Source organism: Tachypleus tridentatus, chromosome 1 (assembly GCF_004210375.1).
Source record: "Tachypleus tridentatus isolate NWPU-2018 chromosome 1, ASM421037v1, whole genome shotgun sequence".
Classification (NCBI taxonomy): Eukaryota; Metazoa; Arthropoda; class Merostomata; order Xiphosura; family Limulidae; genus Tachypleus; species Tachypleus tridentatus.
In genome coordinates this window covers 28,572,232-28,590,303 of record NC_134825.1, presented here as the reverse complement: position 1 = coordinate 28,590,303, position 18,072 = coordinate 28,572,232, and the positions used below count along the sequence as shown (strand labels likewise).

Sequence of the window (18,072 nt, the reverse complement as noted above, 5' to 3'; positions counted from 1 at the left end):
CAACAAATAGTGGGATTCACTGTAACATTATAACGCCCCCACGGCTGAAAGGGCGAACATGTTTGGTACGACCGGGATTCTAACTTGCGACCCTCAGATTACGAGCCGAACGCCTTAACCCACCTGGCCATGTCGGGCCCGCATTCATTTTCTTATAAGTTCAACTAAACACACGCACTAAATATCACGACAAACACAAACACAAATTTTACGTTTTTATTGAAATCAATTTAAACTTTCAACCCCCCACAATGAAGTATGTTTTAGCACAGATATAGAATAATACAAGAACTATTGAAAAGTAAGCTGATCACTGATATATGAATATATATTTTGGAAGGATATTCCACAGCTGCAGTTTATATTTTATTCTTTGTGAACATTTTCATATTTATAGTTATACTTGTCTGTGTTATAGTACTCACTGCGTTACTATGTAACAACCACCTGCTTTCAATACTTCTTATCTTTGTATAGCTCATTTATAAAATATTACAATATTTTTAATTTTCATTCAATTGTGATTTGCTTCTCTTACTGTTGTTAGGCCCGGCATGGCCAGGTGGTTAAGACACTCGACTCGTAATTTGAGAGTCGCGGGTTCAAATCCATGTCACACCAAACATAATCGCTTTCTCGGCCGTGGGGGCGTTATAAAGTGACGGTCAATCCCACTTTTCGTTGGTAAAGAGTAGCTTAAGAGTTGGCGGTGGGTGGTGATGAGAAGTCGCTTCCCCTATAGCCATACACTGCAAAATTAGGGACGGCTAGCGCAGATAGCTCTCGTGTAATTTTGCGTGATATTCTAAAACAAACAAAACAAACTTACTGCTGTTATAGAATAAAAAATAACATTAGTAGCGTTTGTGAGACACATTAATATTAATACTAAATTAATAAACAAATTAACCTGGCAATCAGTACGGCTAATTTAACATACCTGTCTCGCTTTTCTACTTGTAAAGATCAGAATCTATTGGTTGATAATTTTCTTCTTTTAACAGGTTTTACGTTGTATTCTTACGCACATTATTTAATTTAAAATTATTTAGTGTATTAGTACCATTAAGGTAAATAAATCATGGTTAAGTTTCATCGACAGTCGATAGCAACACCAGCTAAACAGTTAGTATATAAAACTTTTAAGCCACTAAATGAACACTGGCTAAATAGTTACTATATAAAAGTATTAAGTCACTGTGTGATTAAGAAAAGTACCAGATAAGTACTATACTTTTTTATTTTTCATTTGTATTCTATATCTATTATTATAAAAATAACTATATTGCAAAATTTAAATACTTATTAAATTAAATAGGTTCGGTTGGATTAAATAAAGAGATAAAGTAATAATAAACAAAATTTGCATGAATAGTATACTTGCGAGTATTTAAGTAGTTCGAAAGGCAAACCTGAGGTAGTATACGTTCACGGATTAATTTGCAACCTGCGTGGTGGTATTATTAATTATGTACTGTTCAAAGAGCAATAAAACCGTAATTATAAGTAGAAACACATGTATAATGTTATGAGATTTAAGCTACTAAGGATAAACAAACGTAGTTTCCTGTTACAATTTAAGTTATCCTAGAACGAAAAAGAGTAATTTAGTTGTTGAATTCTTTTTTGGTGGTTACGAAGTCAGTCATATTGATCGAACTTGTATAGAGATACGGTAGAGAAAAATAAGAAAAGATATAAAGTTTTATTGAAAGACAACAAGGTCTGAAATTTAGTTAAAAAGGTTTAGAGATCATGTAAATGAATTTTAACATTTTGCAGGGGAACAAAATGAAAATCATTTTGCACTCACAGCACTAAACTCCCTGATTCTGTGTATTAACAGAAAAAGAAAATTAGTAAAATAATTCATTAAAAATTCAGTATTTTTGTAACAAAGGCTTGTGGCTCACCTAACTGTGCCAGTAAGTTTCTATAATGTACCTTGTGCAAGGTTAAGAATGACTAAGTATGAAGTCATCTTATCTGTATAGTCAATTAAACTAATGAAGTTATTGATCAATGTTGTGTAGATGTTTAAAAAACTGTAACGTTGTTTAAGCAAATTGTTTAATAGATTTGCGCTGTGTGTGTGGTTCAAATAAGCAATGTAAAATAAAGTGCTTGAAAAGATCTAAAGTTCCATTAATTAAATGAAAAACAAAATGAGAGAGGTCGTTTACCCTCAGTTGGTGTTAAACTGTAAAAAACAAACTACATTATTTAATAATTGCCTATTGATTTGAACCCTTGTTTCAATTTCAACGAATTTAATTTGATAAAAAACACAAATATATCTCATTATTAGATACGTACATTTATAATTTGTCAACATAGTTTATTAAATACCTCAAACTTTATTTATTTATTATAAATTCTGAACAAGATAAGTACAGAGGTCCAATTACTTATTTTAGCTTAACAAGTGAGATTAATTCTGAGGTATGGTGACTGTTACATGTAAAATAGTCAGTGCGCCACAGATGTTTTAGTTCTGAATAACATTACCACATTTCATGTTTTATGGATATCATTATGAGTGTTTGATATTTTTGTAAGTTCTTTAATTTATTCATAAATTATGGTTTTCAGAGTATCATACTGAACTGGAAAATTAATAACCTTTGCTGCCAGTTCGTCTGTAATGTTAGTGTATAGAATGGTGTGGTCTAAAAATGTTCGTTTCTCGAGATTAGGATTTTAAAGCATAGTCATTGAGAACTGATAGCTGTGATTTTCTTTCGTTGAATATAAATTCCAATGTTTTTTATCCCTGTAATGATGTAGACAATTTGAGCCACATATAGAGAGACAGAGATGTTCATAACCCCTGCAGTCCATAGAGCTTCCGTTTCGTTTTGTTAAAAAATATCTTCTATTTGAGATAGTGTTCCATTTCAACATGCAACTACACTACGTTTACTGCTGTGAATGCCTCTTTGTGTCAATACTGCCCTTAAATCCATTGGTTAAGCATCCACAAAGGGTTCAGTTTTGTGTAACGGATCACAATACTTCAACATTGTATCACGACTCGGATTTATTTTAATAGCTTCACGTGTTTGTGATCTTTCTTGTCACTCATATGTCAAGCAGTTTTTATAAGTCGTTGTAGTTAATATGCGCAAAATTTGAAATAAATGTGAACAGTGGTTTATTAATCCAATAACTGATTCTACCATTCCAGCATTTCAAGTTTTACTTGACTTTTTTACATGTTTAGGATTAGGTTTTTACTTCAATTACTAACAATATACAGGAGAAATATTATCATGCAGCTACTTGAAATAGTCTGTTTTGTGGTGGTAAATAAAGTGTGTTTATGTTTTAACTTATAGCAAAGCCACATCGGGTTATCTGCTGAGTCCGCCGTGGGTTAAGGAAATAATAAAACATTTTACATTCACTTTTTCTTATATTGTTGATCGAGAGCTATTATTTTATTACAGCATAATATATAAAGTTATAAACAATGTTACGTATTTTATTGAATTGCTGAAAACACTGTTCAATATCATATAATGTGATGATATTATGAAATTAAAATTTTCTGACTCAGGATGCTGGTAAGGTACTTATTGCGTTAGAGAACAGTGGACCATTAAGTCTGTTTTCGCGAAGTTATATTTAACAGAATTATTGATACCTTAGTTAAAGTTTTTTAGCTAATAAGCACCGGTCTTTTATATTAAGTGGCTCACTTGCTCTGACGTGATATATTGCTCAGGGCTCTGAAAGTCCGAGCAGTTCTCACGAATTTAATTCGGTAAATTGGAAGCATGAACTAACATGCTTTACTTTAGTGTAGGTTAAAGTGCCATAGTATAATGTTAGAAATATTATTTGACTTCCCTTGGTTTCAGTTTAAGATTGGTTTGTCCAAAAGCTTGTAAACGTGAAATACATGTAACACAAATATTACATTTTTATTACTTAAACTAATTTCGGTCCGGCATGGCCAAGCATGTTAAGGCGTTCGACTCGTAATTCGAAGGTTGCGGGTTCGAATCCCGGTAGCACCAAACATGCTCGCCCTTTCAGCCGTGGAGGCGTTATAATGTGACGACCAATCCCACTATTCGTTGGTAAAAGAGTAGCCCAAGAGTTGGCGATGGATGGTGATGACTAGCTGCCTTCCCTCTAGTCTTACACTGCTATATTAGGGATGGCTAGCGCAGATAGCCCTCGAGTGGCTTTGCGCGAAGTTAAAAAAAAACAACAAAAAACATACATGCGTGCTTAAAGTAATTTACTATTTAATACTATCTACTTCACACATATATATTTACTTGTCAGTATAATATTTTCCTGTATATTAAATTTGGTAATTAAGTATGCAATCCGATGTTGTTGGTTTTAGTTTTCATTCCGTATGTTTCTGATTTTTTTAATTGATTGAGTTCAGGCTATGATTTGTTGTGGACTAATTCTGAAAAAAATATAAAAAAACATTATGTTCAATTGTTCGTATGTCTGTTCATATTGTATAGGTCATCACATTATAGTTTATTTTCAAAACAAGAATGCAACATTATTTCTTTAAAATCACCACACAAAACGTCAGCATTGCATGAACGGCATTTTTTCCAGTTCATATGGTCGAATCTTATGAGCTCTTATGTACTCTTCCCTGGTAGTTTTAACCGAATTTGCAAGATGTGCTATGTATTCAAAATTACAGTTCTTGGTTAGGTATTATTATGCAGTGTAAACTGTATTATCATGTCTTTATAAACGTGAGACGTATATGAATATCTTTTATAATTAACTTTTTTGAAGTCCACCTTCACGACACATTTCAGTAAAGTCTTATTATGTTATTTCTGTTCTTGTTGACTAGTCTTACGAACTCGGTATGGCCAGGTAGTTAGGGCACTCGACTCGTAAGCTGAGGATTGTTGGTTCGAATCCCCGTCACACCAGGCATGCTTGCCCTTCCAGCCGAGGAGACCTTATAATGGTACGGTCAATACCACTATTCGTTGGTAAAAGTAGCCCAAGAGCTGACGGCGGGTAGTGATGACTAGATGCCTTCCCTCTAGTCTTACACTGCTAAATTAGGGACAGCTAGCACAGATAGTCTTCGTGTAGTTTTGCACGAAATTCAAAATAGAAAGAAACAAACAAGACTGGTCTTATGGTTTCTAATGTTGGCCGTGAGGTGGAGAAAATGGAGGGTAATTTAAGAATAAATTGAAGAAAGCGACCAACAGAAGAAGTCGTTTTACATTATCTGGTAATCTTGACAGCCATCTTTATGTTCAAACGGCTGGCTTGGGTTGAGATATTTTTTATGTGGAGGAACGAACAACGTTTCGACCTTCTTCGGTCATCGTCAAGTTCACAAAAAAAGAGGTAACTGACCGATAACTGACCATATGTTAGAAGGGAGTTGTGTAACTAAGTATAGGAATGCAGAGGGCGTGTTTAATGTTTGATTATATTACATTATTAATATAGGTATAAAGGTGTTCCTTTGTATTGGTTTATTTTGGGCTTGAGTTGTTGTATAAGCTAGGCTTCTTTAATTTTGCGTTTGTTTCGTTATTTAATATTTAGGTGTTTTCTATGGTTATGTTGCGGTTATTTGATTTGTAGTGTTCGAAAACGTGTGAAGGTGACTTTTTGTGTTCTTTGAATTTGGTTTCCATTTTTCTACTTGTTTCTTTAATATAGAAGTTGTGGCAGTTATCACATTGTATTTTATAAATAATGTTGGTGTGGTGTTTGTCAGTGTAGTTTTTACATAGTATAGACCTTAGTTTTGTGCCTGATTTTTGAATAAATTTGATATTAACTGGAATTTTATATTTTGTTATCAGTTTTTGCCAAATGTTGGTTATTTTTCTGCTGATGTCGGGAATATATGGTATACAGCAGTATATGGTTTCGTGATTTTTTGATTCGTGAGATTTATTTACTTTTGTTAGTTGATTTTGCTTTTTATCTAAGTGTGTGTGTATAATGTTTTCTACGGTTTGTGGAGGAAACTTATTGATTTTGATGAAGTATTGTTTTATTTTGTCTAATTCGTCGTTTATTTTATCTGGTGAGCATAGTTTTATGGCTGTGTTTACTAAGAAATATGTTGAGTTGTTGTTGTATTTCATGTGCTGAGTCCCAAGGAATATATAGTTCAGTATGGGTGATTTTTCGGTGAATTTTTGTTTTAAATTGTGTATTGGTTCTTGTAATTTTGAGGTTAAGAAATGATATTTGATTGTTTTCTTCCTGTTCACATGTGAAGTTAATGTTGGGATTATAGAGTTAATATGATTAAAAAATTAGATGTGTGTTCTGTAGCTCTGAAACTCGCAACCGTGTCATCTACATATCTGTACCAGTATAGTGGTGGATGTAACGCTGTGTTAATTGCTTGTGTTTCAACTTGTGTCATAAAAATATTGGCTAGAACTGGTGATACTGGGTTGCCCATGCTTAGGCCATTTGTTTGTATATAGTTGTGGTTGTTGAACATGAAGTTTGTCTTCATCGTGGTGAATTCTATGAGGGTTGCTAATTGGTTGCTGGGAATGACTATTGATGGGTTAGGGTCTCGGATATAGAGTTATAAGGCTATCTTGCAGGCTTCAGCGGTTGGGACTTCTGTAAAGAGGGATATAACATCGAAACTGGCCATTGAGGCTTTATGATTAAGTTGATTAAGATTAGACTTGAAATTAAAAGAGTCTTTGATGAATGTGCTGGCTGATGTTACATATCTGAAGAATGCCCATGCTATGTATTTGACAAGATTGTAATTAAACGATTCTTATGTGGCCATAATTGGTGGTAGTGGACAATCTGATTTATGAGGTTTGGAGGTGCCGTATATTTGTGATTTGCGTGAGTCGGTCTTGCGTAGGTAGGAATAAAGTGTATTTGAAATTGTGTTGGCTTTTTTCATTTTAATAGTATTTTGTTTAGTTGCTCATCCACATAAAAAGTTTCTTAACCCAAACCAGCCTTCAGTCTTCCTGGCGGGTTTTAATTTTACTCGGGATCACTGATTAATTATACATATTTTACGTATTTTTACCTTTATTTCCATATACAATTATAGTATACTATATCTTGTTTGCTACGGATAGCCTAGTAGCTTTGTGCCAGTAAATATGAAATACTTACCTCCCTCCGGGATCAGCGCCTATGTCTAGTCCAAGTTGTTTTTCTTTCATTAAACACGATATTTTCGTTACTTCAGGATTAGCTAAATGAACGCCCTTTAATATTTACCACCGTTGCTTTTTTGATCACAGTTAGGTAATGCAATATTCATGAATGTTTCCCTTCTACAAATTTTATTTTACATTTGTATCCTTTGCTTGTTTTTTTTTACGTTTTCTTTCCAAGAATAACAACACTTTTTTTTTATAATTACAGAGTAGAATGTTTTATAAGTAACTAATGTGTTGCGTCATGTATGAAACACCAAAAATGAAACATTCATTTTATTTAAAACTCCCAAAATCAAAAGAACGTAACAGTGATTGAAGAAGACGTGTATTTTGTAGTATCTTTATTTCACGATGAAAATGAAACGTGAGAGAATATTAAGCCTTTACATTATAGTAATTATTGTTTGTTTGTTGTTAAGCACAAAGCTACACAATGGACTATCTGACCTTCACCCACAGCAGTCATTAAACCCGACTTTTAGCGTTTTAAGTCCATAGCTTCACCCCAAAACCACCTGAGGGCGACGTGAATGAAACAAAATAACCAAACATCAACTGAAAAAATATTTATTGTTCACATAGGCGACAATAACATACTTTTTTTATTAGTTATGCTAAAATTACATCCAGTTTTATTAATTGTGTTTAAATAACATAGTTTTATTAAACTATAAGAAAACTATACACAGACCACTCAATATTTAAAGAGAACTTAAATATTTAACCATTTTAAAACACTAAATCTTGTTTCCGTTTTATATTAATGTTATCAAAATCTAAATCGTCATTAAATGTACAAAGAAATATTTTCTTTTTGAATTTGTGTGTGTGTGTGTATGTATATGTATATATATAATTGTGTGTATGTATGTATATATAATTGTTTGTATGTATATATATAATTGTGTGTATGTATATATATGATTGTGTGTGTGTATATATGTGTGTGTGTTGTGTGTGTGGGTGTGTATGTATATATATATATATATATGTGTGTGGGTGTGTATGTATATATATATATATAATATGTGTGTGTGGGTGTGTATGTATATATATATATATAATATGTGTGTATATATATATATAATATGTGTGTGTGTATTAAATTAATATAAAACATTTACCTTATATTTTAAAGTTTTATTTTCCTTATCGTCACATTAAATATCAAAAGTTATTCTTATCACTCAAATAGAACGATATAAAAGAAGTTATATTTTATATTTCACATAAACATAATCACAAATGCAGTTAGAAGTACAGAAAATATATTTCTCAGTATTAACATAAAAAATATATTTACAATATACAGATTTTCAGAACCACAACCATAAAGAGTGAAATTAGTCGTATAACATCATAATTTTATCGATTTACATTAGAATTCATATTTTGATACATTGGTTTAACAAATGGATAGTTTGGTTAAACATAGACTCGTAAGCTGACATCTACATACAGATGTGTAAAGTTGTGAAAGTGCGTTTTCTAATACTGACTCAATCAATCTTTTGCAGTGATTATTTTAATGTAATTGTAATGGGGTGCAGTAAACGTAAACATGACCACCAGATTTTGCACAATTAAAAATGGAGAATGTGGTCCCAGTGACAGAACAACGGATGTACAGTGCTTATCCAGTGAGATTAAACATCACTACTAATCTTCTACAGTTAAATATCAATGAATCATGTTTTGGAAAAAAAACAAACTACTTTTACGTTTTTATAGCTAACAGGAGGAAACAATTGTCTGAAATCCTATCACTGAGGGGGTTTGATCGTTACAGAGACTAAGAAGCAATACTAAATTTAAGTGGAAACAGGTCTCGACGTTGTACATGTTCTTTACAGTCAATATCATTTAAATTTTGTATTGTTCTGGTGGGTGGGTATAGACTATATGGTTTTTGTTTTGCTTTTAATTAAGTACAAAGCTACACAATAAGCTATTTGTGTTCTGCAAAACACGAGTATTGAAACCCGGTTTTTAACGTTGCAAGTCCCCAGACGTACCGCTGGGCCACTAGGGGCAAACTTTATTGTAAGTTACAATATATTATGTATTTTCCTACCTTTTAAATGCTTTCAACAAACAGCAATTAATTTTACGCCAGGGAATTTCTATGTTGGCACTTTTTTACTTCACTATTACAGCTGAGACGTCTTTATACTTTTTAAATATCAGTATAACCTTCTTAAATATCTTATTATGGCTTTAAATGTTTATTTTTTGGTAGCAAATTAAACAGTGAATGAATTAAAATAATTAAGATACATATTGTACTGAGAACACATTAATATTGTTTTATAGGACATGCATGCTCATAAAGTTTTACAAGAATATATCATTAACCATTTAAACTCGTCAATCATGAAAGACAACGTATGGACCTATATAGATTTTTATATAGTCATATATTTGACGGATACTTCTCTCTTAACATGGATACATCATGAGAAATAAAACAGTTCTGGAAATACGAAGTATTCCATCTACTCCTGATAAGATTGTGTATTTTCTGGAGCAAGTATTAAAGATGTTCATCATTCTTAATTAACAGGTTATGTTTTATTGGTTTTCTCAGAGCCAACAATTGTCACATTTCGAAAATCTCAACAAGGAACACTTCATATCACTGTCGAAAATTGTCGATTGTACGTACCCTTAAGAATTTAGCAAAAAAATATTGAAATTAACTTATGTGAAAAGGAACCTTGAAACACTTTACAGAGCAAAGCACTTTGAAGTAGATCTTTCTGTAAGGAACCATTCAAGTGACAAAGGCCCTCTGAGTTGTCTCAGTTGCAAGAAACACCGAAATTGACTCGTGTGCCGAAGAATCATGAAGTTCTCTCATGTAGTAAGAAACCTTGAAAGCAATAAGTGACAATAAAATAAGTAATTTATATGGTAAGGGTCCTCTATATTTATATGGTAAGGATCCTCTATATATAATCGTATAAAAGTTTTAAGAATTTCTGAAATTGAAAATTGCTAAGAAATCTTATAATTGAAGTTAATCATTACAATACAAGCTTTTGAGTTCATGTTGTTGGCAAGTTCATAACTGATTCCTGCACACACTGACTGACCTATAAATATTTTGCTCTCAGAACTTACTATCCTTCCTGCTGCTTTCTGATGGCTTTTAAGAACATTTCGTTTAAAGTGTCCACTTGCTGAGGTTGGATGCTGAGTGGGCGGGAGATTCGGCGACTCCCATCTGGAGAAAGATACACAAATATCAAGTCTTAATACTAGATGAAAACGAAACTGAAACATAACATGATGAGGGAAACATTAACAAAACTTAATAAAATCCTAAGGTACAAAGTATTACTAAAGTCAAATCTTTTAACTTTTTGTCACTAGATGGAAATATTTTCGTTTGTTTCTTTGCTCTTTTCTTATTTTTTATTAGCACAAAGCTATTATCTGTGCTCTGAACACTCTACATGATAGGCTGTCTATGCTGTACCCATCAGGGGTATAGAATCCCAAGTTTTAGCGTTATAAGTCTCCAGATTTAACGCTGTGTTATCAGAGGACTATGAAAATTTCTAATCGTACGATTCTTACGTTTACAGCGTCAAGAAGCATTGCCAATTATGTTATGAGCTTCATTTATCTTCTAAAGTGATTGGTCAGTTTTTGACAAGAAGTAAGATACATAGGACTAAAACCACATTTTATTGTTAGATGTAATGAATCGGACAAAAATTATCATAAATGTATTTTCTGGCAAGTAAACATTACAAATGTTTGTTACATTCATCAACATAAACATTGTGTACACTCACTTGAGGTTATAAAAATTTACGTAAATAGCATTCACTACAAAACGTTTATTTATATTGACCTTTGGGCGCAAAAAAAAATCATAACAGTATTTATATAACATATTACTGCTCTTTCTTTACTAATGTACCTATGAAGATGTAACAAGTTAATTTCATTGTCATTATTTAACTGGTCTTATTTTGTGAGCAGAGGAAGTAAAATTAAAACCTTACCACTCGACCTTCGTCTCGCTATCAGCTGTGGTTCTGACGACTCGACCAGAGGCTCAGTTTCTCCATAGTACAATCCTTTAAATCCTAACAATGGTACAATCACTCTAGCTAACAGGGATTCTAGACGAAGTTTGTTCTTGTTTGGTGGAAAAGTGTCATTGACATTCTTCAAAAATAGTGGAAGTCAATGGCAAGAAGAAAAAAATAAGTTCTTCACGAATCACTCATGGTCATTTTTGATGCATTTACTCTAACTTAAAGTCGATACGTTAACTAAATATCTTGATGAAACTGTTTCAAAGATTTGGAAGTTGCTGAATTTTTCAATAATTACTTGCTTATGATTTATATATTTTTGGATATAATTTGTAGCCAATTCAAATTATAACCCATTGATTAAACTTCTAAACACTGGACGAAAATTATAAGAAATTAAAATAAGTTTACTAATCGCACACTGATTTTACTTTAAATTCCAGTTTGTTTGTGGCAATTATAACGATATATGGTATTGTTTATCTCTTACTGAATGTATATATATCATCACAACTGCACTTTGGTATATTTCTAGAAATTCAGTTTCTTAGAGATGTTTGTAATTTTAGAGTTTTCAGTAACTTTCTAGATAAATGGTAATAAATAAAAATAGCGTAGAAAGTATATAAAGTTATTAACAATGCATGTGAACCGAAAAAATCTCAGTTTTTGGAAAAATACAATATATAAAATCCAGTTTGCCTACAATATTACATTTCAGTTATGTCCCAATAGAGAGCGCCCTAAACAGAACTACTTTCTGTTTCGTTTGCGCAAAGCTACACAATGAGAAATAAGTTATCTCGGTTGTTCCACTTTATTTATTAACCCAATCTTAATCAGTGATGTCGAGAAAACCCACTTGTAGAGAAATATATATGCAAAAACGGCTCGTATAGGTTGAGAAAATATTTTACATAGAAGAGCGGAACACGCTACGTTCCGACACTCAGTTGCACAACCTCTTTCAAACATGTGGTCAACTTCCGGTCAGTTGCCTCTTTCTTTGTGAACCTGACGATGACCGAAGAAGGTCGAAACGTTTGCTCTTCTATGTAAAATATTTTCTCAACCCAAACGAGCCGTTTTTGCATATATAACCCAATCTTATATTTAAGATAAGGAGTGAAAGCAAAAGGGAAGGGGAACCTGTTGGATATTCTCGTCCTTCATTTGGTTTCTTACAAATTGAATAAACCATTTTTCTTTTGCATATAAAACTATCTATCCGTATTAATTCATATGATACTTGTAATATAATTCAAGAACAACAAAAACGTCATTTGGCATAAGACGTAATACCATCTGCTGAGATAAATTTCAAGAAAGCTTATTTTTAACCATGAAATTATGAAGTTGATCTATTAATATAGAGGTCAAGCACTTAATGCAAAATTTAGTCAGTATTTATCAAACTAAATAAAGATAGAAAAAGAACCATGAGTTGGTCAGTAAAACTATTTCGTACATATTGTGTTTGAAACATGTATGTATACATCCGCGACGACTAGCATTCAATATATTTCTTTTATTATAGATTAACTAAGAAAATCAATTAAAAACATTCAATTTAAACAATACTTACATATAGTATAAGCAACATATGCTTTACACCAGGTGTTACTTCAATAAGCTCGGAGGACAGAACATCTAACGAAAAATATACAAACAGAAATAATAATAAAACATTAATATCCTCATTAATATATATATACATATTACACTCCCCTTTTATATATATATATATATTATAGGTATAAAAGGGGAGTGTAATATGCAGTTGTTAATTCTGATGTAACTTACATCACGTGACATACTGTATGTTCCAGGGAATAAATTTCTTGATGTTATCTTTCCAAGTTGATGAGTTATCAGTTTTTACAAAATATGTAGTTGTTATCATAACATCTTTCTGTGAAAATTACACAAGTTAAGCGGCCAGTTATCTTTTTTCTCTTATGTTATCTCTGGTTTGGAGTATTAAATATTGTAGTTGACATCTTGCAAACAAACAATAAAAACCGGAGAAGACTTCATATTTTTTCTTATTTACTTCCAATGCTCGTGTTTAACTTTTGATAACTTTTGGTTTGAATCATATTTTATTTTAGTTTAACTAAATAATCTTTGAGGTTGTTTTTTTTTTGGCAAACACTTTATCAACTTGAATATGTAGTGTATAAGAATATGCATGATAATAAAAAAAATTATGATGTGGTGCCTCTTAGAAGCTGACGAAGCTCAATATAATTAATTATATTTGTCATAAAATATTATGTTAGGCCTATTACATTTTTTAACGCTACATTCTTGTTGTTTGACAATCCATATGAGGAATGTAATGTTAGAAACATAAGACTAAATTATGTCTTACGACATACGTAATTAATTATATGTGATAATTATGTTATCAGTAAAACCAGACATATTTCTGATTAGCAACTTAAACATAGTAAAAGAACAACTGTCATAAAGAAATAAGTGAACCACCAAAACCAACTGTGGCAAAAGTAGGCTCCTTTGATGAATCTCAAGGTCATTTATTAATAATTAACGACTATTTCCAAGAAAACACAATTATTGAAGTATAACATTGAAGTATTTTTGTCTCTTTTTAAACCTTATTCTGTGTTAGCTTTTAACCATCTGCATCAAAACACCATATTGTTATTTTTGACGAGCATTTAACATGGAATGGTGCTCCTTCGTTTTACGGTCATTGGGTAATACGTTAGGAAACCTTAAGTCTGTTGTTTATAAACCTTTAGCCTTGATATTACTTTGTATGTTTAATAAAGTCAACACAAAGAGACAACATGTTCAATAAGTAAATAGAAGCTAACGTTTGCAACCAATATCTAAATAGCTTTGATTTGTGTGTCGTAAAAGTCGTATTAAAAGTCAGAATTGTTTAGGGTATTTTGAAATAATCCATTAGAAAACAAATCTTAATAACGAAATAAGAAACACAGATTATTAAATCATTCTCATCTTTGCACAGTCTGTTCAAGAATATAATTCTATTTAACAGAATTAAAACATTTCTCTCTGAACATCGACTTAATCAGATACTTATATTGCGATATTACACTCAGGAAATGTTCCAAAGTTGGATATGTACAAAGATATAATTCTATTTAACAGAATAAAACATTTCTCCAACAGTATCGACTTAATCAGATTCTTATATTGCAATATTACACTTAGGAAATGTTCCAACATTGGATATTCAGAAATTATATCGAAGTTAAGGTCAGAGACTCATGAAAAAAAATGCAATAAATATTTCTGAATTACTTTATATCATATATGATATCCGAATGTCTCAAGACTATTTAATAACTCTTAAATACTTATTCTTTATTCTACTGTGTTCAAATAACAGAGCAAACTTACCTTCCATGTTTAATTTTAAAAGAACTACATCTCTGAAAGCAGCAAGAGTTGTCTGACGAATAGTGACATTACCTCTCGTCTGAAAGATAGAAAAATATGTATTAATATGTAACATGTTTCCAAAGCTCTAATTGATTTATGTTAAATCCATTTTTGCAACGTTTCTTTCGCCATACGCTGTGATATATGTACAAGTTTTTATGCTGAAAGCTTTTCAGTATTTATTATTATTGTTTACTAGTAGAAACGTCACCCTACCGGCGACAATTTGAGTTGGTAATTATTAGCAATAGCATTCATTCTTTATTGAACAAATGAACATTTTCTTTCTTTAAAAAAGGGCCTTTTTTTCCTATTGTCTGAGAAAAGTGTTCGGATTGTGCTAGTTAGTCACACGGAACTCATTGCATCAAAATGATTCAATGTACGTGTCTCAAAATTGTCATAACTTTTACTGATAGAAACTAATGTTTTTATGTATTTAAAGTGGTATCGTTTATTGGATAAAACAAAAGCTTTTTTATGAACTCCAGTTTCTCATTACTAAATTTAAAAACTACATAAAGAGATATAGTCCAACCCTAGTGAAAGTCGTGTTCTTGCTGTGAGGAGAGTAGTTTTATTTAAAATAGCATTCTGTTATAAAACAAAATGAGTGTTTAAAGTAATCACAGTTAGTTTTCTGAAAGTCTGAATCTTCAATACACAAAATATGTTTTTTTTTTTGTCGTTGTTGTTGTTTGTGGTGCTACTCAATAGATGGCGAAGGAGTCATGGTTATATATATCCATACTGACACACACTACATCCATTACAGTATATTTTTATGACTATAAGACACTTACTAGCGTTTATATAATGTAGTTTCAGTGTCTCGACGTTTATTAAGTTTTATTAAGTAGTAATCTCTCTCAACTTTCTATCACTAAACATTATATCATTATTTTGATCCTATTTTCTTGTTTATCAAATGGACTAAAGCTAGACTGTTTACGTACCTTCACAAGGAACAAAGCTGCTTCTAATAAAGGTAAGATATTTGTAAAGAGATTGTTCCAAGCTTCTTCTAAACACTGGAGCAAAGGTTTTCCTGTTGAAAAATAGGAGACATTTTTGATAACAACTGAATCGTTACCATTCTGTTATTCTTAAAACTAAAAATGAACATTAAGTACCACAAGGTATCTCTGTTGCAAACATGTAACAAATGTTTTCAATATCTTGAAAACTATGACAACTTTACATATTTATATAACAGTGTTTTGGGGTTTTATTGTCATACTGAGATTTTCTCAATTTTTAAAAGTAATACCATCTTATCAATCTTATTAAAAGCCATACAAAAATAGTTAAACAGCTATACAGCAACTTAGGTAGAAATCTACATCTTTCATATTAATTTGATGTAGAAAATAATATGCAATTCAAAGACATTATTTCCTCACAATACTATTTACTGTCGATTGAAATTACTAATGTTTAAAAGATAATAACGTATCGTAATAATGTCAGCATCAGACTAATTTTAAGTAATCTCAAAACACGTTATAAATTTAAACACGAAAGATGTTATGGTTTCCTTTGAAATTAAGTACAATCAAAAACAATGGGCTATCTATGCTCTTCCCACCACATGCATCGAAACCCGATTTCTTTCGTTATAAATCCACGGACGTACCATTGTGCCAATGGGGGCCTTTTGCAAATCATTAGTTTTTAATTTTATAACAAAATAGAAAATCTAAAGTTTGATTACAAGGTTTATTGTGCTAATTTTACGATTAATTTTTGTATACTAGAATAAACGTTACTGTTTCGTGTAAACTTAATTGTTAATGAAAATTATAATGGATTATGCATTCCAAAGTTTGTATTTTTGAAGTTGGTGAATTTTGGAAGTAAAGCTAGTTTTTCCTCCTCCTTTTTGGTCCGTCATGAAACCTAATGGTTTCTATACTGTCTACTTCAACTAATCTCTTACTTAACAATTGGAATATTTTAAATACTTTAGCGGATGTATACATATAATACTTTTACCATTCTTAAGAACCAAAAGCATATGCTTCACATTCGGACTATCTGAAGAGTGAACGTAAAACTACTAAGTTTACTGCCGATCATCAGCAAGATCATAAGCTTGCATTTTTGATTATATTAGTAGAAATTTGAATCTAAAGTTTACAATAAGAAAACGTTCAGTGGCTTTTAATTTACTCATACAAGTTACATATTAACTGTGCCTTCAGGAAACCCAGTCCACGTTTTAGTTTGTTTGATTGGTTTTTAAATTTTGCCCAAAGCTACACCAGGACTAACAACGCTAGCCGTCCCTAATTTAACAGTGTAAGATCATCACATTATAACGACCCCACGGCTGAAAGAACGAGCATGTTTGGTGTGACTGGAATATGAACCCGCGGCTCTCGAGTTAGGAGTCGAGTATCTAAACCACGTTTTAGTTCAACCTGCACGTGAATGTTACTACGAAGAAGGGAAGGCCTGGCATGGCCAAGTGGTTAAGGCGCTCGACTCGTAATCTGAGGGTTGCGGGCTCAAATCTCCGTCACACCAAACATGTTCGCCCTTTCAGCCGTGAGGGTGTTAATAATGTGACGGTCAATCCCCCTATTCGTTGGTAAAAGTGTAGCCCAAGAGTTGGCGGTGGGTAGTGATGACTAGTTGCACTGCGAAATTAGGGATGGTTAGCACAGATAGCCCACGCGTAGCTTTGCGCAAAATTCAAAACAAAACAAACAAACAAACCCTCGTGTAGCTTTGCGCGAAATTCAAAAAACAAAGAATCAAAAAAGTGTGCAACTTCATAAATTTTATATACTACAAATATTTGCATATATTTATCTCATAGATGAAAATTTTCGGGGTTATTCGAGCAAGTGAAATACTAGTAAGCTTTTTAAGTATGGATTTTCTAATGTCCAGTTTATATAACCATGCCACGTGACACGAAGTATATTTTGTGCGTTTAAAAATGGCTATGCACTTTACTTCGTAAAGAATACCCAGTTATATATCTCCGATGTGTTCTTGAGCCTGGAACGTCTTATGGTGTATTTCTTCACAAATAAAAACTTTTTCTTCGTTGAAAATATCACATGTAGCTTATTAGCTTACGTGTTCTTCTTGTAAGTACAGTCATAGTGATTTTATGATATGGAACATTTTGACACGAGTGGAAGAACATGCGATTTAACAACGCCGAATAAATCAAATGTAATGGTGTACGTCATCGGTGAGTGTGTGGTAGTCTACCAGTCGAACTATTTTTAGATTTCAGCAAGGGCCAGTAAAAAAACTATATCTTCAGCATAAACTAGGGCTTGTTCGTTTACAATCTGAGGCCATAACTTACTTAAGCTGAACCAGAATACTGGTTATTTTATAATTTCAAATAGAACTGTCGCCCATTATTATTATTAATTACCAGG

General features: G+C 32.0%; 1 protein-coding gene across 2 annotated transcripts in view; it reads right to left on the bottom strand.

The window, feature by feature from the left end:
* Positions 1-7,733: 7,733 nt before the first annotated feature.
* Positions 7,734-18,072, bottom strand: part of LOC143244954 (proline-rich protein 5-like) — a 28,507-nt gene continuing 18,168 nt past the window's right edge. The window contains exons 5-10 of one of the 2 annotated variants that reach the window (XM_076490563.1): positions 15,625-15,716; positions 14,627-14,705; positions 12,816-12,880; positions 11,195-11,360; positions 10,302-10,404; positions 7,734-10,050 (exon numbers count right to left, since the gene is read on the bottom strand). In XM_076490563.1, the coding sequence (XP_076346678.1) occupies position 10,050; positions 10,302-10,404; positions 11,195-11,360; positions 12,816-12,880; positions 14,627-14,705; positions 15,625-15,716 (506 nt within the window). In that variant the 3' untranslated portion in view covers positions 7,734-10,049. Of the gene's footprint in view, positions 10,405-11,194; positions 11,361-12,815; positions 12,881-14,626; positions 14,706-15,624; positions 15,717-18,072 lie in introns of both variants that reach the window. The other variant, XM_076490571.1, reaches the window with a different exon arrangement.